This window comes from Drosophila hydei, unplaced genomic scaffold (genome assembly GCF_003285905.1).
Source record: "Drosophila hydei strain 15085-1641.00,03,60 unplaced genomic scaffold, DhydRS2 tig00000232-arrow-arrow-pilon, whole genome shotgun sequence".
NCBI lineage: Eukaryota > Metazoa > Arthropoda > Insecta > Diptera > Drosophilidae > Drosophila > Drosophila hydei.
The window spans coordinates 1,932,684-1,956,426 of record NW_022045690.1 but is presented as its reverse complement, the minus strand read 5'-3'; the positions used below and the strand labels follow the sequence as shown (position 1 = coordinate 1,956,426).

The window sequence follows — 23,743 nt, the reverse complement described above, 5'->3', positions numbered from 1 at the left end:
GAGGACAAAGCGCAACTAAAACTCTCAAGGATAGGCGTACAAGGATTGCTTAAGCAAAGCTGCCACAACAGGTGTCCTCGAGAAGCCCAAAGCTCACAGCTCATACTCAGAGACAACTCATACGCAGCATGTCCCAGAGTAAATTTAAAGGTCATTCCACAGGTGTGTGCGAAGTGTTGAAAGCTTTTAGAAAGTTAACCCATAAGCTTCAGATAACCATATAGAACGTGCCTGCAAGAAGCTCAGCGCCCAAAGCTCTGCTCCTTCTTGCGCTGATTGTTTACATTTGGCACACTAAAAGCTCAGAAGCTTTAGTTGTATGTTAAAAGCTCTTTGAAATACCCAGAATCCCAATGGTCCAACTCATGCAGCTGTCGCACAAAAAGTTGAAAAGCTGAAAAGCTTCAACTCGTCGCTACTTACAGAAGTTGCTTGCAAGGAGCTCAACGCCGAAAGCTTTTCACAAATGCAGCTTTGGCAAAAGCACTTGGCGAGCTACACACTACACAGCCAACAAGGCAAGTGCTTTGTAAAAGCTCAAAGCTCAGGGCTCAAGGATCTAATACGGCGTACTCGAAGTTAAGATTGCAAGCATGCGGAGCAGCTTTTGTTCTTTAAATGATATTGTTATATAATTTAAAAAGCTCACGGAGCATCCCTTAGCTCAAATTTATTATAATAGAATGAAATAATTATTGTCCTTAGAAATTCCGATAGGTTTTTTTTTTCCATTTCCAGCGTATTTCGCTGCGTTTTTTGTTTTAATTTTCGCTTATTTAGGATTTCGGTTTGTCCCCGCTTTTTGGTGGGACTGCTGATTTTGGTGGGACGGCGGGTTTCTCTTCGCTTTTAGCTGCTGGCTTAACAGTTTGGGCCTTCTCCTTGTCCGTCTTCTTGTCATCCATCGGCGGCTTGGCATCTTTCGCCGCCTTGCCATCTTTCGCCGCCTGGCCATCTTTTGCCGCCTGGCCATCTTTTGCCGCCTTGGCCTTGCTCTTCATCGCAAGCTTCTTCTGAGCGGCCGCAAACGCTGCATCGCCGACGGGCACATCGTTGATCTCATCCGCAGGCGTACGCTTCGACTTGCCAAAGCACACTTCCGAGATGCTGAGGTGCTTCAGATTGAATCCGGAGACACCGCGTATTTTGGGCTCGAGGTTTTTCGAATAGACATCGGCAGCCAGCTCTTCTAAGCCAACTTCGCGATCGGCCAATATCTTTTTGGACACTGCCTGGAGATCTTTGCGAACTTTCGCATCGATCTTCTTCAGCTCGTCCTCTTCGGCCAGACAAAGTGCGAGAATTTGCTTTTTGAAGCTTTCAATGGGATCTCGTTGTTGGCGTATCGACTTCACCTCGTCGCGCGATCGGTACGACGTGCCCGGATCGGACATCGAGTGTCCCTCATAGCGATACGTGCTCATTTCCAACACAATCGGGCCAAAGTTCTTTGCATATTCAACGGCAAACTGTGTTGCACTGCGAACGGCCAGCACCTGATTGCCATCGACCCAAAGCCCGGGTATATACTGGCCGCGCATATAGAAGTCGCTGATGGCCGCATGACGATTAACGCTAGTTCCCATGCCGTACTGATTGTTCTCGCACACAAATATGCAGGGCAGACACCACAGCTTGGCCATGTTGTACGCCTCGAATACCTGGCCCTGGTTGGCAGCTCCGTCGCCGTAGAGGGTGACGCACACGCCGCCGTCACCCTTATAGCGATGCGCTAACGCGATTCCGGCTCCTAGTGGCACTTGGGCGCCAACTATACCATTGCCACCATAGAAGTTATCGCTGTAGGTGTGCATTGAGCCGCCTTTGCCACGGCTGCATCCGGTCTTCACGCCCACCAATTCGGCGATTAAGCCGTATGCAGTCACGCCCAATAGGTACGTCCAGGCATGGGCACGATACGCCGTTATAACGCTATCTCTCTTCTTCAGCACCGCACACATGCCAACGGCCACCGCCTCCTGACCATTGTACAGATGGCAAAAGCCCCGAATTTGCTTCGCCTTATACATATTATTGCAAACAACCTCAATACGACGCACCTCCACCATTTGCTTGTACATTTTTAAAGCATCCTCACGTGACAGTTCCACGTCCATGGGAGGCCCCTTTTCCAGCTCATAGCACTTGAAAGTCTAATCAGAGGTATGCAATGAATCCATATCAGTAACGAGACAAAGCTCTATCTAAATTTCCAACTGTTCACCAAGCTCCTTCTCTCCCTCTCTCTCCCTCTCTCCCTCTCTCCCTCTCTCTCTCTCTCTCTGTGTCATTCAATATATTATGCAACAGATCTATCTATCTCTCTCTATCTATGTCTATGTTTACCCTTACCTCGCCCTCGCTACCTCTCTATCTCTCTATCTCTATCTCTATCTCTATCTCTATCTCTATCTCTATCTCTATCTCTATCTCTATCTCTATCTCTATCTCTATCTCTATCTCTATCTCTATCTCTATCTCTATCTCTATCTCTATCTCTATCTCTATCTCTATCTCTATCTCTATCTCTATCTCTATCTCTATCTCTATCTCTATCTCTATCTCTATCTCTATCTCTATCTCTATCTCTATCTCTATCACCTTTATCGCTTTATCGCTCTCTTTCTCTCTCCCTCCCTCTCTCCCTCCCTCTCTCCCTCCCTCTCTCCCTCCCTCTCTCTCTCTCTCCCCCTTTTTTCCCCTCTCAACACTTGTTACCCTTTTGACTTACGTTATCTAGCGTCAGCGTAGAGCCGCCGGAATTTAAACGTAGCGGAAGCCACCAGATCCTAAAACACATGTCATCCCCAGTTAAATTAAAGTGTAGTTGGAGTTGCAGCAAGTGTTGACGGCTCTTGCAAAGCCTCTTAGCTGTGGACATCATATTTGAGAAAGTTGAGAAACTGATTATCTTGATGAACGGATGCGAAAATTCTCTGGTGTAGTATGAATTTGAAGAAATTAACTGTTCCACGAAAGACCTAAGAATTACGAATTTAAATAAATTTAAAGTTAGTGCCGCATTGAAAATAAGTGTAACAGAAAGTCAAAAATAAAATGCCTAATAAATCAGGAACTCAAAAACTATTTTGGATTTACCGATTAATACTTCAATGTGTTCTAGGTTTACAATTCAACTTTCAAATAACATCTCGATGTTTGCTCTCACATTCATCATGCATCATTCATCATCATGCATCCATCTATAGTCCATTGCCGTAAGTAGTTCACAGAACTCAACACATTTGATATCGTATGTAGTTAGTTTATATTTCAACAATTTACACCTCGCTTTAACCAAATTGAACACGTTCATATAATTAATATCCTTTGCTGTTGCCACTGGCCCATGTTGTGTGGTTGAGTGTGTATGGGAGAGGGCGGGGTGCGTACAATTTGGGGTTAACTACGATGTCTTTGCCTGTCTTTGAAAATGTCTGTATGTCTGTGTGTGTTTAAGGCTATACGAAATATTATATTTCATTCACAATCGCACAAAATCATTCACAATATATGCGCAGTCATATGAAATCGTATAGTATACGCATTGGTTTTTATCTACTTGGAAAACAAAATTTTCTAACATCAACTTTGGGCTTACGATCTAGAGATTTCGCTTGCTTTGTGTATGCATGTTTGCATGTTTGCATGTGTGTGTGGGTGTGTGTGTGTGGGTGTGTATGCATGTTAAAGAATCGTTGCATTTCATCTCCTAATGATTGACACCCTTTCGCTCTTGAATGTGATCGATGTCGTAGGCATTGGTGCCACGCAGCTTGGGTTCCAAGTTGTTGGAGTAGACATCAGTCCACAAATGGCTGAGTCCCAACTCGGCGCCGCCCTTGGCCTGCGCAGTAGCTTCATCCACTTCCTTACGCACCTTCAGATCAATAGCCTACAAAAGATAAGTGTTAGGAATGGTGTTTCATGTCCAAAGTGGAGCAGCTTTAACCTTGACTTCATCGGTGGTAATGAGACCCAACTCAATGCACAACTCCTTGAAAGAGGTAATGGGATCACGTTTCTGGCGCACCTCCTGGATTTCCTCACGTGTGCGATACGATGTGCCGGGATCGGACATGGAATGACCCGAATACCGATAGGTGTTCGTCTCCATTACCAGTGGCCCTTGCTCGTTTACATACTTGATGGCAAACTCTGTGGCACTGCGCACGGCCAGCACGTCCATGCCATCTACCCAGATGCCGGGCAGAGCGTCACCGCGCGTATAGTAATCCGTATTGCAGGAGGCGCGCTCGGAGCTGGTGCCCATGCCTGTGGATACAAGTTAAATTAGTCGTAGTTAAGTATAAGCTACTTAATAAGTATTCACTTACCATAATTGTTGTTCTCACAGACAAAGATGACCGGCAGCTTCCACAGATAGGCCATATTGTAGGCCTCGAAGACCTGGCCCTGATTGGCAGCTCCGTCACCGTAGAGAGCCAGGCACATGCCACCGTTGCCCTTATACTTGCAGGCAAGACCGACACCAGTGCCGAGCGGCACTTGAGCGCCGACAATGCCGTTGCCGCCAAAGAAATTTGGACAGTACATGTGCATGGAGCCGCCCTTGCCGCGGGCACAGCCGCTTTGCACGCCCGTCAGTTCGCCGAGTACACCAAGTGGCGGAACGCCCATCAAATATGTCCAGCCATGCACACGATACGCCGATATAATGTTATCCACGTCGCGCATTGCCGCCTTCATGCCCACCGCGCAGGCCTCCTGACCGGAATACAAATGACAGAAGCCGCGAATGATCTTCTCCTTGTACAGATTGCCAGCAGCCGTCTCGATGCGCCTAATCGTCTGCATCTGTGTGTAGTATTTGAGCGCTTCATCCTTTGTTAGCTTCACTGTGGTCTCGGGTCCCTCCTCCAGGCGATGCAGTTTAAAGGGCTATTCCGCACGACAGCGACAGAGAAAGGTATATAAATAATACATGTGAGTGAGCGAGCAAATGAATCAACATGAGTGAAAGGGAGACGGCTGCATTTGGTTTACAAGTATTTTTCAGCACATTCAGGTATTTTTTAGTACATTTTTAATACAATACTCATAACATTCTATATGTGTAAATGATGCTATTTTTATTTTAATTATATGTCTCCTATTTAAATATGACTCTTTTTGCTTATAATTAATACTATATATTGCTTTGAGAAAAATCGGAACGCCTTATTTGCATAACCTGTCGATCAGCTCACAGTGTTGGCAAGCAGTGTTGGTATCGCTGAGGGGTGAAACAACAACAGGCGCATTCTGATAAGAAAGTGCGTGTTCCTGACGCTGCCACTGTCGCTGCCGACGTCGGTCACGCGCTGCTAGCAAGACAGTGTTAGTTAGTGACCTTGAGGCCGGTAATGCATCTAATCGACCAGCAACTACCGAAACGCGAAAATGCAACACTGCGCAATCAGGTCATACACTAACGGACGCTAGCGGACGCACACACGCACACACACAGACACACATTATGTAATCGGCAATTCGGGGAGTTGCTGCCCTAAAATACTCACTCGATTCACTTGCACGGTCGCTTCCGTGGCATAATTGTTGGTCTTTGCGACACCGGCCTGTGCTGCATTCTGGAATAAACCGAAAAATGACGATGAATAACTGCGTCTGCTGTCAAATCTTAGATCATTTTTATGTTGTTGTTGCTGCTGCTGCTGCTGCTGCTGTGTTATCCCATTGTTGTTGCTCTTGTTGTTGTTGCTGCTGTTAACGTTGTTGCTGCTGGTGTTGCTGTTATTGTTGGTACTGTAGCTACTGCTGCTGCTTCTGTTGGTTTGCTTTGTGTGTTGTTGTTGCTTTGCATTAGTGACAGTGACAATAGTTTTGTTAGTGACAGCCACGGCTGCTTTACAGTTACGTACTTTTTGCAATTGCTTTACAATTATTGGCAATTCACTAACGCGCGACAACGTACGCAACATTTTGACGGCTTTCGTTTTCGACTATTCTCTCTCGTGCGCGTAACAGCTGCTGGTCAATGGCTAGAAAAATACTTTAATTTGAATACCAAATGTTACTAAATATGCCAAATTTCATTTTAAAAATACTACAGCTGCAGTTATTTGGTATTATATTTCAGACAGCTTTTAATAGATAGATAAGATATATTTAAAGTGAATGGTCTCTGGTTATATAAATAAGAAACTTGTTGGTCAATTTTCCACATTACACAAAATCTATTGGCAGGAAACTGTTTTATATTCAAAAAAAAGTGCAATGTTTAATGGCAGAAGAAACAGAAATGGTACTAAATATACCCAATATATCACAAATAATACCATATAAACGTTAGACATTGATCAATAAACACACTTATTTGGGAGAGTATGGTCACCCTACAAGGATTTTTTCAATGGCCAATAAAGTCCAGCGGAATTTTTTAAAAACCAATAAATATTTTTAGCCATTTTGCAAAATTATGCTTTTCTAAAATAGCCTTCACCTTAAGCTATGTGCCCGAAAACCAAACCGAATAAATAAAAAGCATTTTTTTCAAGAAGTACTTTTATTTCACATTAAAGATCTCATTTGGTTTTTGTTTTTGTTTATTTTTTGTTTTTCTTTTTCTTTCACTTGTCTTCTTAGTCGTATATATATATACTTTTAAATACTCCATTTCCGCACCTTCATCATATAATAATTTTCTAGTTCTTATAAAAAAACTTATGCACAAAAACCAACTAAAAATACTAAATTTTCAATTAGAGCGCGTAGAACTAAAAAATACTAAGAATAAATACGTAAATTATTTAGAATTTCTACGAAATTAAATTTAAGTGTTAAACTAAACTATTTCTAGTTGAAACAATAATAAATAACAGAAATTTTCAATTTGCGAATTGTTGAACATAGAAAGAAAAGAAACGAAAATCGAGAATCGAAAAATTGTCCAGCTGTAATTGAATCTAATGGAAAAAGAAATGCGAAAATTCAAAACTTCAAAACATTTCCTCAAATTCTCTAATCAAATTATTTTCATTTTTTCATTTTGCTTTAGATATTTTTCACTCAATTCACATCAATTTTCTTTGTTTTCTTCTGCTTATTTTTTTTTTTTCTTTTTTTGTTCCGTTTCCATTGAAGTTTCACATCAAAAATTGTATTCATATATATGTGTATATATATATATATATATATATATATATATATATATATATATATATATATACATATATATATACATATATATATATATACATATATATATACATATATATATACATATATATTTATACATGTGTATATATTTATTTTAATATATTTTTCTTTTAATGCCTCTTGGAGCACTCCAGTATTTTGCATTATGACAAAAAAAATTATGCTTTTTTCATTTTTTTTATATGTATTGTATATATATAAACACTTATAAGAAGTTCTCTTGTGTCTGTTGGAGTGGGTTTTAATATGTATATGTAGAGTCCATGCCAGAAAAACACACGCACACATGCATATATATATATATATATATGTATATGCACATGCATATGTATATTGTTTCTCTAGTTTTGGTTATTCTCGTGTGTGTCTGTGTGTGTGTGTTTCTTACCGTTAGCCATAAATAGTAGTTGTTTGTGTGTGTGTGTGAAAACGTGCAGCAAAAAGTTTAAAACGTAAAGATATAGCAAATTTGTGGTGCAGTGTACAAAAAGTAACGGCAATTGTTTCGCTTGTGTGTGTGAGTGCTGCATAGGTATTGGTAATTATGTTTATCCTCTTGCTTTGTGAGTAGGAAATTACGTATGTATGTTTGTATGCATGTATTTATTTTGTATCTTTTTTTCTTTGCTTTGCTTTAGCTTAAGCTGTTTTTAGTAGTTTACTTTATGTATTTCCGTTTCTATTTTCCGCGATTTTTTTCGTGTTTTATTTATTTTTTTTGCATTTATTTGTATTTTGCATAATTTACACCAATTTAAGTTCAATATATATATTTGCTTTTTTGTTTTTGTTTTGTTTTTTTAGCTTTGCTTTGCTTTATGTTTGCTGACTTCGAAAAGAATTATTTGCTAGTTTAAAGAACATACAGATTGCACACATTTATTTAACGACAAGATGACAAATATCATGATGTTTCATGTTTATTTAATAATTTGCTTTATTCGCAATTTTATATTTTACTTTCTTTCTCTAAATATCTCTCTCTCTCTCTCCCTCCGTTTCTCTATCTTTTTTTCTCTGTCTCTCTTTAACTCTCTGTATTTCTCTTTTTGTCTGCTTTTTGGATGGATATTTATTCTTTTTTCTGCATTTTGCTTCAAATTTCTCAATTGAATTAACAATTGAGTTGCGCAAAAATAAAAAATACACTCGAAAAAAACTCGCATTCAAAGCAAACCCAACTACGCCTTGTGCAGAATAGGCTAATGGAGAGGCATTCTAATAGTTCAATGCCTTCCATGAGTGCAGCACGGTTATAAATATTGTTTGCAGTATGCTGCGTAGTTGCTTTGACAAAAAAAAAGAGTACAAAAAATCCTAAACAAACGCAGAAAACATAATAAAAAACGTTGTTTCTTGTATTCATTTTGTTGCTTTTTTTCGTTCATTCGTTCGGCTGCAGTGGTGGTTGTTGCCTGTGCTATGTGTACATGTGTGTATGTGTGTATACGTGTATACGTGTGTGTGAGTGTGTCCGTGATAAGCTGCTAATTGGTTGCTGCACATGCTAAGCCAAGACTTCGACAAGCGTGCACAAACCATCGAGGCGAGCATTAGAGGAAAACAAATAGAATCAGGAAAAACGGCAAGTGGTAAACAACAAAAAAAAAAGAAGACAATAGGAAAGAAAAGAAAACAAATGAAACATGCATTCAATTTCTGTGTGTGTTTTTTTCTGTTCACCCTTCTTCATCATCTTCATCTCGTTTTACTTTTTTGTATTGTATGTTACAATGTTCCATGTTATAAACAACTACAATTACAGTTAAGCAAGTGAAATACCAAAGCAATGGATAAAAAAAAACAATAGTTGTTAAATATAATAAATTTCGTTAATGTAACTTAAACGGTACGCGGAATAAGGAGGATTCGGCCTGGGCGTAAGGAAAATCTGACCAGATATTAACATAGAAACTAAAACAGCGTTGTTGGTCCAAACGGTTGCTTAAGTCGATTCATACAATGGTAATGCCTAGCAGTTGTATAAGTGTGTGTGGGGGCGTGTGTGTGTGTGTATGTGTGGGTGTATGTGTGTGTAGGTGCGTGTGCCTATTGTATTATTTAGCTTCTACGACTTTGGGCGGCCTTTTCGAAAAGCTTTACAGGATGCGGTAGTTACTCAACAGCAATTGCTTCTTCAATATAAATTAAATTAATTCATGTCTGTCGGTGGAGACGGCGGAGTTGAAGGTGAAGGTGGCGATGCTTCTGCTTCTGCTGACAATAGCTGCTGCTGCTGCTGTTGCTGTTGCTGTTGCTGCTGTTGCTCTTGCTCTTGCTGCTGCTGCTGTTGTAGTTGCTGCTGCTGTTCCTCGTACTCCAAGTCAGCGCGCAAGCAGCTGCTGCAACTGGTTGCATCGCTGTCTTCCACTATGGTATCATCGTCATCTTCATCATCGTCATCAGCATCAGCATCATCATCATCATCAGCGACATCTTCATCATATGCAAAATTTGCATTCTGCTGCTGCTGCTGCACCAGCTGCTGCTGCTCATAGACATACGCAGCGCATTGCTGTGCAGCAGCATCGATGGGCATGGCTAGCTCCTCCAGATCCAGTTCCAGCTCCATATCTTCATATGATTCTTCTTCCTGTTGCTGATGTTGATAATGTTGTTGTTGTTGATGTTGCTGCTGTTGTTGTTGCTGTTCCATTAACTCTACATCGTGATCAGCTGTTGCTGTTGCTGTTGTTGTTGTTGTTGTTTTTTTTGCTGTTGCCTCCTCCAGCTCATCCTCCTCCCCCTCAAGTTCCACTTCCATGTGCACATCGACATCTACCTGCTGTTCCTGCTGCTGTTGTCCCTCCCGCATTGCTGCTGCTGCCGCTGCAGTAGCAGTAGCAGTAGCAGCAGTTTCTGCAACATCAGAATGTTGTTGCTTTTGCTGCTGCTGCTGCTCTTGCTCCTCCAGCCTCCTGACCACCACTTCATCCGACTCGACAATACTTTAACCGCTCTTAAACAATAAAATGGCCACCTGGCCCAGATAGAAATATATGAAATGGCGCGTCTCGTGTGTCACATACGATCCAAAGTTGCGTCCGACAATGCAATGCCATGTGGGATTGTATTTCTTGTCGAACTCCTTCTTGATGTAAGCCGCAATATCCTGCAAGTGAACAGAGAGAGAGAGAGGGAGATACAGTTATTTAGCTAGTGTTTGTTAACGGCTTTTCGAATTAACGTAAACGACGCAAACTCAATAAAAACAACCAAAATCCACAACCAACAAACCAACAAACCGACAAACGCCCACCCGTAACCAAACCTGTGTGACCTCAAAAACTGATTGTGCGGAGGGCGTGAGCGTGGGCGTGGCTGGGGCACGGCTGTGGCACAGCGTAAGCGCCAAGTGCCAAAAAGTTTTATGTGCTAATGAGTTAGTTATGACTGTTGTTGTAAAATCATAAAAAAACTGTAGCATAATCAGCAGCGGCAGGTTCAAGCAACACAGTGTGTCACACACACACACACACACACGCACATGCAGCGACGCATTGGCAAATGGCAAAGGTCAATGCCAGTCGCTTTTAATGGGCTAAAGCCAGGGTTATGCAAACAGACATCGACGTCGCATACACAGACACCAAACAGACAAAAGAAAAGCGAGACAGGCAGACAAACAGACACACACGCAACACACACACAAGCCAAAAGGCGGCGGAAACAAAGCAAAACATTTGACGGCATTTAATGCCAAGTAACAGTATTTTAGCCTTCTTTTTTGTTGGCTTTCATCTGAAGTGAAATGAATTTAGACTTTTCACAAATATTGTTAACTAATCTAATATAGAGCAAGAGGAAGAGAGCAGACGTGCCAGAGCAACAACTGAGCCGGGCCACTTATTTTAGCCAGCACTGTATGCCAAAGCAAAATCAATGTGACTTGAGAATCACTCAGAGCTTATGCCCAAGACTGGCAATCGAGTGAGGGATGAGCCAGGGGTAGCTACCCCCTGCCCCTGGGGATAGTCTGCAGTAGATAGGAAATTGCCTAACTTGAGAAGAAATGCGTGCTAAAGCCATAAACTTAACCCAGTAACCTCAAAAGCAAACAGCACTGGCAAAGCTCTGTGCGACAATGGCGACTGTTACACATTTGAGCACCACCCGCAACCTCGCACCCCCTCCACCGACCACCCCTAAATGACACGATCGCTGTAAAGTTATTGCCAAGTTTTCTTCAGCTTTGCTTCTTATTGTTTTGTGTCGTGCCAGACGACAATAATGCGTTGACTGTTTAATATACGTAACTTTATTCATTCGACTCGGGCTAGGGTAGGCGCTGCCCCAACTGCAACGTTGGGCAACTTGTTTTGGCAACGCCAAAAAATAAGTCCAAACAGTAGCAACAACAAAGTGCACATTAATTTAGCGGCCTAAAGTTGTATGCCACCAAAAGACTTGCCACACATGCAACACACCAACTGGCCCAACCCAACCAATTTAAGCCATCTCTTTGTTGCCTAAACTGAATATTTTGGCCAAGGCAAAGGCTCTTCCATTAGTCACTCATTGATGACTTTTCATTAGTTTTTCATAATGCTCCAGCTGAATAGCTATGCGAATGAGTTAATGAATGATTAAGTGAATAAAAGAATGAATGAATAAATGAATGAATAGCTAATTAATTAATCGATCTTGGTCCTAGTTTAATTAAGTCACATATTAACATGATACATCATGATATATCATTATAATCTTTATCATCATATTGATTCATCAATCTATTATTATCATTATCATCATCTTCATCCTGCTTCATCATCATCATCTTTATGATTCATGATTCATCATATCACATTATCATCTTCATCATTATATCATCATTTTCATTATATTCTTTATTATCATAATTCATCATTATATGACTACCAACATCATCATCATCATCTTCAGCATATTCATTATCTTTATCATTATCATGAATCATTATTAGAACATCATTCATCAATTTATCATCATCATCACATTCATCATTACATCATCATAATCATCAGCTGCTCATCATTATTGTATATGACATTATATACGAATATCTTAATATTCATGATTCTTATACATCACTCATTATTCATTGCAGATAAACCATATCAAATATATTATTTTGTATTATTAATGAATAATTAATTATCAATAAATGAATAATCATCGATGTCAGCTATCATTACACATTATTATATTCAATTACTCATTATTATTCTTGTTGTTATTATTATGAGTCATCATCATAATGCAATATTTCATTACATTGTTCATCGTTATTCATTGTCATTTATTTATTATTAATAAATGATCTAAAATATTTCAAATTATTATATTCCATAAATGAATAATGAATAATGAATAATGAATGAATAATGAATGAATAATGAATGAATAGTGAATAATGAATGAATAATGAATGAATAATGAATGAATAATGATAGTGAATAATGAATAATGAATAATGAATGAATAATGAATGAATAATGAATGAATAAGGAATAGTGAAACTCGGAATAATGAATAACCTGCCTCAGTGAATAACTGAATAATGAATACTGCCTCCTGCCTCCTTGCCCCCTGCCTCACTGCCTCCTGCCTCCTGCACATTCCACGACCTCCTGCCTAATGAATAATGAATAATGAATAATGAATAATGAATAATGAATAATGAATAATGAATAATGAATAATGAATAATGAATAATGAATAATGAACAATGAATAATGATTTATGCAAGTTATCACTAGATAGATACATTCATCATTATTCATTATCATTGTTCATACATAGTTTCCAGATACACACATTATATAGTCACCAGACTTTGCCTTCAACATTATGTCAGAGAGAAAGAATAGTCCCACAAGCCGATTCGATTCACTAACAATTTGCGTATTTAATTAGTTGACTTAACGAACTCGAGTTTTTTCTTTTAATTAATACAAATATTTGTCTGCCCATACGAAAATCAATATAATTCCACTTAAATCCTTAAATACGCTGGTTTTATAGCCCATATTACTATCAATACATTTATCTATATCCGCAGCGGCTAATTTTCCAGCTCTGCGCCACAAACAAAACAAAACAAAACAAAGCAAAAAAAAAATAAAAAAAAAAAAGAATTTTTATTTTCAATTCAATCTGAATTGGGCAGGATTTGGGGAGGCGGGGCGTGGTGGGAGCCTGTCAGATACTGTGTAATTGCCTGCCCAAATCATGTACTCTATATGTCGACAAGGGACGTACGGCGGACAGGAGGGAGGCAGATAGGGAGGGACGGGAGGCACCAGGGAAGACAGACTTGACGGATATATTTGGCCGCATATTGATTAAACATTTGGCCACGCAAAATGGCATTTTTCGTTCTAGCTACAAGCACGAAATCAACCAGCAACAATAATAATAATAAATGAATTTCAAAACGAAAACGAAAACGAAAACAACAACAAAAACAAATGTAAATTGAAAGCGAACTAATTACATTTATTTTTAACAAAAAGAAAGCAAAACGCAAACGATGCGGGAAAATTGATTTAATTTGGGCTTAGAGCGCGCTTTGCTTTCTGCTGGTTTATTTGGTTTGTTAGCCTCTTGTTTGGCTTATTTTTGGGATTTTGTCTTTAAATCGCTGCCAGAGCCAAGGCAAAACACACACACACAAACACCAATACATAGGCATACTGCCTTTTGGTAGATAGAACTTAAGCCTCTCGAAAGGTTAAGCGCCCCTAAAAATATATATAAGTATAGTATATATACTATATATACTATATATATATATATCACATAATTTGCTATGCTTCTGTGCTGTGTGTGTATCCGGTGCGTGTCTCTGCCTCTGCCGCTGCCTCTGCCTCTGCCTCTGCCTCTGCCGCTGTGTGTGTGCCAATTTAACCCTTGTGTATTGGTGTGCTAGTTGCGTATCTATTGGATACCAGAGCTTATAGCTTTTTTCTTGTTTTTTTTATAAATGTTTTTGCTACTTTGTTGGCTGCTTTTTGTTTGAAAAGCAAAGCAAAATGCATTTTGCTTAATGAAAATTCTCCATTATGTTGCGCGTGTGTGTTGCATAGAGCTTAGAGTTTTTGCACAATTTTCGCACAAATTTGCAGCGCAACTCGAAATGTTTTTAACGAACTCAGTTCATAACAATAATTTTTATGAATTTCATATTGAAAGCTTCAAAGGACAATGGAGAGTTGGCGAAATTCTGCTAATTGCAAAATGATTTACGAGCAGCAAAAATCTCAGCACAAAATGAAAGCGGATTAAATTCAATTGCAGAAATTTCGTTTCCTAGAAAGAATTTATTGCATTTTTATGCAATTCAATTAAATTTAAACTAATATCAATTTCGTTTCAGCTGAAATTAAATCAAACTCAATTTCCAAAGAAACTCAACTCTGAGAAATCTGATGTGATTTGCTCTCAGTTTGCTATATACTGAACGAACATTAGCTTCGTTCAAAGTTAAGATACTTTAAATATATATTTGAGAGATCTTAACTGTAAAGCAAAGTAAAATAACATAAAAATAAATTTCTATGTACTTTAGATATAGATATAGATAGATAGAGCTGTAGATATAGATAGATATAGATATAGATACATCTAAAGCTGTAGTTACAGATATAGATATTTATATAGAATGAGATATAACTATAGCTATATACAATTTTGTTGGACAAAATTAAAATCTGAAATGGAAATCAGTTCTAAGCTACAGATAAATCATATTTACATATATATATATTATATCATGTATGATATATATCATATACATATATATCATCATCATATATCAATGTACCATATCATTATGTGCTTTATTAACTTAATTTGACTGCCTAAGCTATCTTTGAGCTTAAAGCTTGTTGAATCTAATACAGATTGAATGCAATACACACATACAGCACACACACACACACCCTCACACATCTAAGAGCATTCATAATGACACTATTATTAATATTATCAGACAATAAGAACAACAAACAAGCAACAACAACAACAACAATGGCAACAGCAGCAACAAAGCAAAGCCAATCAATCCCACTTTGCTGCACGCACACCCATTTCACTTGTTGTATGTCTTTTATATGTATTTGAATGGCTGCCAGCCTCTGTGTGCGTGTGTCTGTGTGTGTGCGTGTGTGTGTGTGTGTGTGTGTGTATTTCATGGCATATATTTTATTTATAGCAACGAGGGGCAGGCGGCTGTGGGCCAATGTATGGGCAATTGGGGCGTGGTAGCTATGCGTGCGCCTCTGCACTAACACAGGCAAACACGCACACACATACACGCACACACACACACGCAGCCACACACTCTGTCAACTTTGTAAGCGGCAGTGAAAAATTTGTAGCATACTTTCCGGCAGGGCGCGCGTTTCAATGATGTTTTTGCCTTTTAACTACTCAATTAGCAGACGCGTACCCCATGCCCAACGCCCCACGCCCCTCACACACCCGCACACACAGTGAGCCCTCGCTTATTTGCTGTGATTTTCTCTCCGCGTCTTTCTCGTCGCATTTTGCTATGCTCTCAAGGCCTTACCTTGGCACCTGCCATTGGCATTGACAGAGGCTCTGACACCCACAGCTCCGCAACGGACAGCCAACTGACCAGTGGGTTGGGGCAGTGCTAGTCGGAAAGCTTGTAGCATCGCTGGATGCCCCAGTGGCTGCCCCAACGGCTGCCTTTGGCGCACGTCTATTGATTATTTCCATTGCTTCGCTTTAGCTCTTATTATTATTCTATTGCTTGTTGACATTGCGCCGCTGCTGGCCAGGCTTATATTAAGTCCTGCCCTTGGCCACGGCCAACGCAGACCCAGTTGATGGCCAGCTAAAGCAGTCGACCTCAACGACCACCATTTAATGCTGTTCGTATAATCAGTTTACTGAAAATCACGTCAAAGGACACTGCCACCAAGCGAACACCCACCCAAGTCGATTTACATTCAATTCCGAGTTCCATTTTTTACCTCACAGCTGAATCCATTGCATTTTCCATTCTTATTAGCAAACTATCAGGTAATCGACATGAACAACTTGGCACAAGAGCTCTGCGACCTGCCTGAAGACACCTGCCTGACTTCACGGCCCCAGCTGCCACAACAGAATTGCCTCTGTCTTCGCATAAGCAGATTCCAACAGAGACACGCTAAGGGCTCAGTGAACCATCTAGTGATAGCAACAGACTCTCTGCGTATACGCCTGAAGGAAGCCACAAATGCAAGTCCTACTATAAGCACTTCTATAAGCAGGTGTAAAAAAACTGCAACCTCACTGATAAAAGAAGCTGCAACAGCAGACTTTAGCCTTGTGGCAAAATGGACAATATGGAAAAACAACTCATCCTGCTCCAAAAGGGAAAGCTGCCGAAGCCAACTACAATGGACAATCCAAAGAAAGGGAATAAACCTGGTCGAAACTCTGGGCGAAGTCAAAGGAGAGTCTCTAATAGAGGAGCAATGAAAGGAATTGATTTACGGCAAGCAAAATGGAACCTGAACGCAGAAACCCGGGAAATAATGCTTGGGTAGAGCACTTAGAAGGGCCCCACCTGAAAGGTTAATGCGGAGTAAAACGCTCAGTTTCAAGGTGGGAGACGCCTAAGCAAGAGAAAGTTTGTTCTGGTTCTTTATTACTATAATCATTATCATTACTATAGTCATTATCATTACTATGAGCATTAAAATTATATTATGTATATGGTTTTCTTTATATTTATAATTATCATGATCATTATCATTACCATTATTATCATTATCATTATCATTATCATTATCCTTAGCATTATCATTATTATTCTCATTAGGATTTTCATTTTCATTATATTTATCATTATCATTATCATTATCATTATCATTATCAATTTCATTATCATTATCCTTATCATTATCATTATTATTATCATTATTATTATCATTAGTATTATCATTAGTACTTTCATTTTCATTATATTTATATATTTATATATATATATTTATTATTATCAATATTATTTATATCATTATCATTATCATTACCATTATCATTATTATTATCATTATCATTATTACTATCATTATCATTGTCATTATTATTATCATCTTTGTCATTATTAATTTCATTATTATCATTATGATTATTATTATTTTCATTACCTTCATCATATTGATTTTTATTTTCATTAGTGTTCACTCCTACAAGAGCTCTGCAAACTGTCGGAACTTTTTAAATAATAATCCTAGCTACTCCAATGGCCTTCGGCTAAAAGCATCTCCCACACACGTGGAATTGATTTGTTTCCAGCTCAAAGGAAAACATTCGCAATTATGAGCACGCTGCCACTTGCCTTTGACGTTCCAATTTATATGTATATATATAGAGATTGCTGCGACTTTGCAATCAACTTTAAATTGAGAATGTCAAACATAGTCGCTAGAAGCTAAACAGAAAATGGCAAACGCTGGCAACACAAAGCCAGCTGCACTTTATCTCTGCAAAGCCAGAAGCCGCGACAAATGCTCAATGCAAATGTCACAAGCAAAATTCTTAAATGCGCGTTGAACGAATATTGATAAAAAAAAGAGAAAGTTTAAAAAATGCCACGAGAATGCCTTCAATTTGACCCGCATTCGCCAGGCGCTTTAGTTTTATAGGCCATGTTTGTTGCCCAGATTCAATTTGCCGAAGGCCCATAATTTGATGAAGGAAATCAGGTTAAAATGCGAGGGTTGAATGCAAGCAAATGCAAAATGCTGTATACTCCATACATTTTTTACCCTGAGCCCATAGAAAATGTGAATCAGGTTTGAAGAAAACGTAGAAATTTAAAAGCAGCATAGAGTCGTTGGACTAGCAGCTCTGCGTAGGTTGCAGGGTATCTATTAGTCGAGCACTCTTGACTATTCGTAAATAAATATGAATTTGAAACTATATGAGTGTACTCTAGGCGGGCTGTACTCTCTATACATGTTGTTTCTACTCTTTACACCAATTCGGTGTTAGCTTTCAAGATAGAGAATTAAATTTATATAAAGAGAAATATGAAATGAGAATGACATATGTTAGACATTTGTACCTATATCATCAAAGTATTTCTTCCTATTTCCATTTAAAGATCAAATAGCAATCTAAGTTCAACTTCTAAAAGTATTCCTTAGCCAATTCTGACTTACCTTCTCAATGTTGTACTTCTCGAGGGCTTGTGTCGCGCAATCGACAGCATCCTGCTGCATCTCCTCGCTCATATCAGCATTCTTAATGACAGCTTTGCGGTCAGACATTTTTGCTTATGTTTTTTGTTTTGTTTCGTTTAGTTTGTTACGTTGAATGTGGTCTTCTTTACGTCTGCAATGAAAAAGAGAAAACCAATATTTGCATTCTGCAAATATTTTTCAAAATTTATTAGATACATATACATTTTTTCGGGGGGGAGGGCCATAGACAAAGGTGATGCAGATAGGGAGGTACAGGTAGTAGAATGCAATTCAATAAATTCTACAGTTCAGCAGGTACAGGCACATCACGCAACAGTGCCTGCCATTGTAATCAATTGCTTAATAAAGTAATGCACACATACACACACACACATGCATACACATGCACACTATTGACGCAGGCGCAGTAGTTGGACAAATTTGCTGCATACTTTTGTGAGCGAGCGACAATGCGTAACGTTGGCAATTCAATTATGAACAGCAACAAGAACACCAACAAAGCATTGCAAATCAAATATCAAAGAGAAGAGCTGAACTATAAAGCCTCTGCACAGCACACGCAACTGGGCAGAACAAAGCGCATATTAATAGGCAAAGAAGACAACAATCGGCCTCCACATAGCATTTGTGTGCGCGCTTGCTCACTCGCACACTCGGTCCACAGGCGCACACCAACATCAATTAGCAATGAGCCAGAGCAGTGCCAAAAGCGCAACGAATGCTGTGTGAAAGAGTCAGTGCAAAGCACGTACCGTGGCCTTGGCAACCAAAGCAACAAAAACTCTTCGCAGCTGCTGCAACCAAGGACACAGCACGCAAGAGTGAGACAGAGTGAGGTAGAGAGCAAGAGCAAATGCCTTTCAGAGTACTGATTCAAATGCAACAGTAAATTGCATGAACTCGGTCGCTGCCGCTACTCCTACTGCTTCTGTTATTGTAAATGCTGTTATTGTTCGGTATTAATAACGTTGCTGGTGCATTGCAGTTGTTGTTGTTGCTTGTTCAGTTAGTATTCGGTTCGTTCCATTATACTTTGAAGAGCTTATAAGCCTGATTTGCAACGGTAAGACCACGTTAACAGGAACCCAAATGCACTTGCCAAATACCTCAAAAGCATAGCAAACTGCCATCGATTTAAGCTTATCAATCATCGAGAGATGGGAGCATGTCTGGGTGCTTCAGCACGTATTCATTAAATGAACTTTGTTCATGAGGAAGAGAGATTTTCATCATTTTATTTTATTTAATTTTTTTTTTTTTTAAGCAAATGTAATTTATATAAAATAAATTCAAAACTGAAATCTGTTTTTTTTTTGTTTTTTTTTTTTATATATACTGCAGCAATATACCCTGTTTTTTTTCAAGTGTAGTCAAACAAAAGCTGCTTATATTTTCATGTGTGCGCGTGTATGTGCGTGTATATGGGAATTTGCAGGTCTTTCATGTTTGTTATTCCAGATGATATGAATTAAACAAAAATTCATTTGAATACCGTAAATCTGTAATTAGGTTTTATTATTTTCGAGAACTGTGCTTTATTGCATATCTATGAAACTGTATATGTATGATAATGGGCCACATTCATCAAATTATATTGCCAGTTAAATAATATATATTAACATATTGATTTTCCTGCAGAAATTCCAGATTGTTGCAATCGGAATTCGAGCTTCAACTAGACTAGAATATCTGGCATACTTTCCCACTCGCAGCAATACAAATGCCTATCCTAAATTGTTTTACTCGAGTTTACACATTTTAGTGGTTTAAGAATTAACTAACCCAAAACTATTCCCCAATCAAACTTTAATGAATAAAAGAGGGAGAAAAGAGGAGCTCTAGAAAAACTGTTCCTAGTTAAATGCAAAAAGGGAAATGTCAAATAATAACAGCGGAAATGTTTTTAATAGTTTGCTGACTAACGAGAACTAACTGACTCATTGGCAAGGCGGGTACGTGGGTGGCTTGGGTAGCTACTAGGTCAGCCGCAAAATGTGAAGAATGGACGGGCATACACACACACACAAACACAGGACGGCGTTCAAATAGAAAGAGGAAAAATTTACTCGACTGCATCTGCTTCACACTCACAGAAGGCGGCCGGGTGGTGGGGTGGATGATAACCCCATCTCAGTATAATACATTCATGGAAATTCATTTAAGTGCAAAAAGGATGCAGCTGCCGGCAGAAGGAAGCCAACAAAGGAGGCAGGACGCAGAAAGCAGGAGGCAGAATTATGAACATGCAACAATGGCACGCAGAGAAAAATGAAGCCGACGCAAATGAAAGAGACGAGCAGAAAACTTTTGCTGATTAACTCAATTAGAAATGCATTGACAGTTGGACAAACGAAGACAGCTTGTTGATTACAGAGAACGGCAGAGAAACCTGATCTATAAATAGACTCTGTGTGCGACTGTGTGTGTGTGCGCGTGCAATTGCAGTTGCTTGACAACTGTGGAGGCAGAGCTCAGCAAAGTATGCTACGATTTGTATCGAACTGTAAAAAAGTTGATTTTTATTTTTAATTAACTTTAATAAAGCGACTCTTGAATAATATTAAATTAATAAATATTTAAAATCAAAATGAACTCAAATAGTAAAGTAGATGAACCGTTATATGAGAATCTATGTAAATTATATAGCATGTAGTATTATATGAGAATATATGTAAATGATATAGTAAAAGAATAATTTGAAATATTATTTATATTATTATTACTACTATTATTATATATGATTATTACTAATAAAAAGTTACAGGGTATTTCTCATCACAAACCAAACCCAACATCATATCTCTCTATCTATCTATCTCTCTCCCTCAACATCCTGTTGAATTCTGTAATTTCAATTCGCCTTGAAAAGATCAAATTTCCATTCAATAACACAGGACAGCATAAGACAGAGAGCACATCATGTTTCCGTTTTGCACAAGCAACAGCTTCGTGTGACTTGTGTGTGTGTAAGCGCGTGTCTGTGTGCGTCTTACACTCCCACGCCAATCAGCTCATGAAATTGGTTTGCATAGAAAGCTTTTAGCTCCATAATTAGCTCTGAAGGCAGGCTCATAAATTAAGCGACAGATTAGGCAAGAAAAATAAATAAATGAAATATACAAATCCGAAATAACAAATGACGTCAACGTGAAGACCAGCTCTTCCGTCTTTAAACTACAGACAATAGAGTTTTGTATGCTCATAAAATTCAAGCCGCTAGATCGAATTAGACAATGAGTCAGCTTTTCTTATTGCTTTTACGGCTGCAAAGTGATCTAGAAAAAGGAAGTGATTGAAAGGCAACATGCCACACAGGTTCTTGTTTATGATCTAAAACAGTGTTGGGTAATGGCATTAGCTATTCCCATCACCATTCATGATCTAAAGCAGTGCTGGGCAGTATCAAAATCATCTGCTGCAACATTTCTGGCTCCGGCCGGGCACTTTTCCCACCCCCCAGCAGCACCTCTGTCGTACACACAATCATGCATAAGTATGTCAATTTATTGCACAACTTCATTTAGAACTTTTCTCACGCGTCGGCACAATTCACTCACCTTAGTTATTGTTGTAAAGTTGTCGTTGTTGTCTTTGGGAAGTTGCGCGCGTGCCAAGACAAAAAGTTCTATTAGTATTGTTTTTCTTCTTTTTTTGGCGGCCTTGTAGCTAATTCAACAGCTGTCGACTAATTAAAGTACTTTTGAATAATCTCAGCTAAAAAAAAAATCGCAAAAAAATCTGTCCTAACCAATCAAACTTAATGTATGTGTAGGTATGTGTGCATGTGCCTGTATTTGCATGTGTGTTTGTATGGGTGTGTGAATACATATATAATTTCCTTTTTGGCAATTTTGCACGCAATATAAATTTGGCACGCCGCGTTTTGCACTTAGGATAAAAAAACCAGGAACATTAACAAAAATCAACAAAATATTCTTGGCACCCGAAAATATCCAAAGCTGTTAGTTAATATGAATAAGTTGTGTTTACCGCTAAGCGCACTCGTCGTGACTAAATTTTAAAAAAACACTTCGAGTTGGGAACGCACCCTGTTGTGAACTGTTTGCTCGCCTGTGGTGAACTGTTTCAATCGTATCGCAGCCGCTACCGAGCCCAAATGCCTTCAGTGTAGGCGACATACTCTTCGCTGATTGGCTAGGCGGTGGCGGCGTCTGCCAGGCGGCTTCTGGCAGGCCGCGTTTGGCAACAGTGATAATCGTTTTTGTAACGAATATTTACCGTTCATCGAGTACTTTTCGAGTAAGTTGTTTATATATTAAGGCTATTATATTTGAAAGTACATTTAATATAATTTTAATTTTCTTTATAACAGAAAGAGGTTTATGAGATATTTTACAAATCAAAGTAATATACAAAAACCAACTGTTTTCCTTCAAGTAGTCGTTACCAAGTAATGAATAACTAACGAATTAAATCACAAGCGACAGCACTAGCGACTTAGAATCTAACAGGGTTGCATTTGACGGTAACAATTGAATAGCGCGCTAATCACAAAATTCAAGTTGTTTTAAAAAAAGCCCATTTAATTCATGATTATTTTGAAGCTTTTAATACCTACATTTTTGATTGGTGCTTCCCAGAGCTAGTAAAGTCTTTTGTCGAAAGATAAGTGCCCAAATATTTGCGTATTTGCAAAAGCTGATATAATACCAAACACTAATTGAAGCGGTGCCGTTGTTTAGCACTACAATTCAAAGCAGTGCTGGATATCGAATTCTAAAAATATTTAAATAACGTATAATAAACGATCCAATTAGTTGGCTAAGCGCCATTTTATTAAAAAAAAGAAAAAAAAAAACAATTTTTCCAATAACAATCACATACTACATTATTAAATTATTTATCAGATTATGTAATGCCGCCATACCATTCGTATTTTGGAAATGGAAACGGTATTCAGTCATTGGCATTCACACTTGTATTTTCACTTATACATGCCCATGCAATATCAATAATATAATAAAAAAGACACCAGTTTTAGGGTTGCTTGCGCTATCGGCTATCGCTTGCAAGTGTTGCCCTCTAGGCCGATTAAACAGGCAACTCAACCTCAGCGCAAAAAAACGCATATTCAAATGACCGATTTTCCATTATTTCGCCCGTCCGCCCCATTGTCTTATGTATATACGTCGTATAAATAATAAATTTTATTTTTAAAACAAGTGCATCCTTAGTTGTTAGTATATGCAATACAATATACATTGTACATATCTACATAGTGTTATACCTACCATATGTGCATGGTCTGACATTAAAATTGGAAATTTTCATTTGTTCCCTTTACAATAGCTGAAGCGAAAGCAACTTGACGATGACGAGCGGTAGTTGTGAGCTACAGC

At 38.7% G+C, this 23,743-nt stretch overlaps 3 protein-coding genes across 7 annotated transcripts; all 3 read right to left on the bottom strand.

The window, feature by feature from the left end:
- Positions 1–733: 733 nt before the first annotated feature.
- Positions 734–3,068, bottom strand: LOC111601820 (pyruvate dehydrogenase E1 component subunit alpha, mitochondrial). The gene is made up of 2 exons (XM_023318640.2): positions 2,732–3,068; positions 734–2,153 (listed from the first exon to the last, which is right to left on the bottom strand). Exons 1-2 carry the CDS (start codon positions 2,882–2,884, stop codon positions 777–779), a joined length of 1,530 nt encoding a protein of 509 aa, XP_023174408.2. The 5' UTR covers positions 2,885–3,068; the 3' UTR covers positions 734–776.
- A 183-nt stretch (positions 3,069–3,251) lies between these two features.
- Positions 3,252–6,017, bottom strand: LOC111601818 (pyruvate dehydrogenase E1 component subunit alpha, mitochondrial). The gene is made up of 5 exons (XM_023318638.2): positions 5,883–6,017; positions 5,523–5,591; positions 4,338–4,902; positions 3,953–4,275; positions 3,252–3,895 (listed from the first exon to the last, which is right to left on the bottom strand). Exons 1-5 carry the CDS (start codon positions 5,940–5,942, stop codon positions 3,713–3,715), a joined length of 1,200 nt encoding a protein of 399 aa, XP_023174406.2. The 5' UTR covers positions 5,943–6,017; the 3' UTR covers positions 3,252–3,712.
- Positions 6,018–10,070: 4,053 nt separating this feature from the next.
- LOC111601816 (dynein light chain 1, cytoplasmic) lies at positions 10,071–22,517 on the bottom strand. 5 transcript variants are annotated; one of them, XM_030223508.1, is made up of 3 exons: positions 22,432–22,517; positions 18,342–18,513; positions 10,071–10,291 (listed from the first exon to the last, which is right to left on the bottom strand). In XM_030223508.1, exons 2-3 carry the CDS (start codon positions 18,447–18,449, stop codon positions 10,130–10,132), a joined length of 270 nt encoding a protein of 89 aa, XP_030079368.1. In that variant the 5' UTR covers positions 18,450–18,513; positions 22,432–22,517; the 3' UTR covers positions 10,071–10,129. The 5 variants fall into 5 exon arrangements, with proteins under 5 accessions (XP_030079368.1, XP_023174405.2, XP_030079370.1 ...); XM_023318637.2 differs by having other exon boundaries at positions 22,374–22,470; XM_030223510.1 differs by having other exon boundaries at positions 18,342–18,547; positions 22,432–22,452.
- Positions 22,518–23,743: the final 1,226 nt, after the last annotated feature.

Bases quoted from the DNA above. Each gene is read 5' to 3' on its own strand.
- LOC111601820 (XM_023318640.2), bottom strand. From the start codon at position 2,884: ATGATGTCCACAGCTAAGAGGCTTTGCAAGAGCCGTCAACACTTGCTG. The intron at 2,154-2,731 runs GTAAGTCAAAAG...ACCTCTGATTAG, and splicing joins CTACGCTGACGCTAGATAAC to ACTTTCAAGTGCTATGAGCT.
- LOC111601818 (XM_023318638.2), bottom strand. From the start codon at position 5,942: ATGTTGCGTACGTTGTCGCGCGTTAGTGAATTGCCAATAATTGTAAAG. The intron at 4,903-5,522 runs GTGAGTATTTTA...CGTGCGGAATAG, and splicing joins CGACCGTGCAAGTGAATCGA to CCCTTTAAACTGCATCGCCT. The intron at 4,276-4,337 runs GTAAGTGAATAC...TTGTATCCACAG, and splicing joins CTGTGAGAACAACAATTATG to GCATGGGCACCAGCTCCGAG.
- LOC111601816 (XM_030223508.1), bottom strand. From the start codon at position 18,449: ATGTCTGACCGCAAAGCTGTCATTAAGAATGCTGATATGAGCGAGGAG. The intron at 10,292-18,341 runs GTAAGTCAGAAT...GTTCACTTGCAG, and splicing joins AGAAGTACAACATTGAGAAG to GATATTGCGGCTTACATCAA.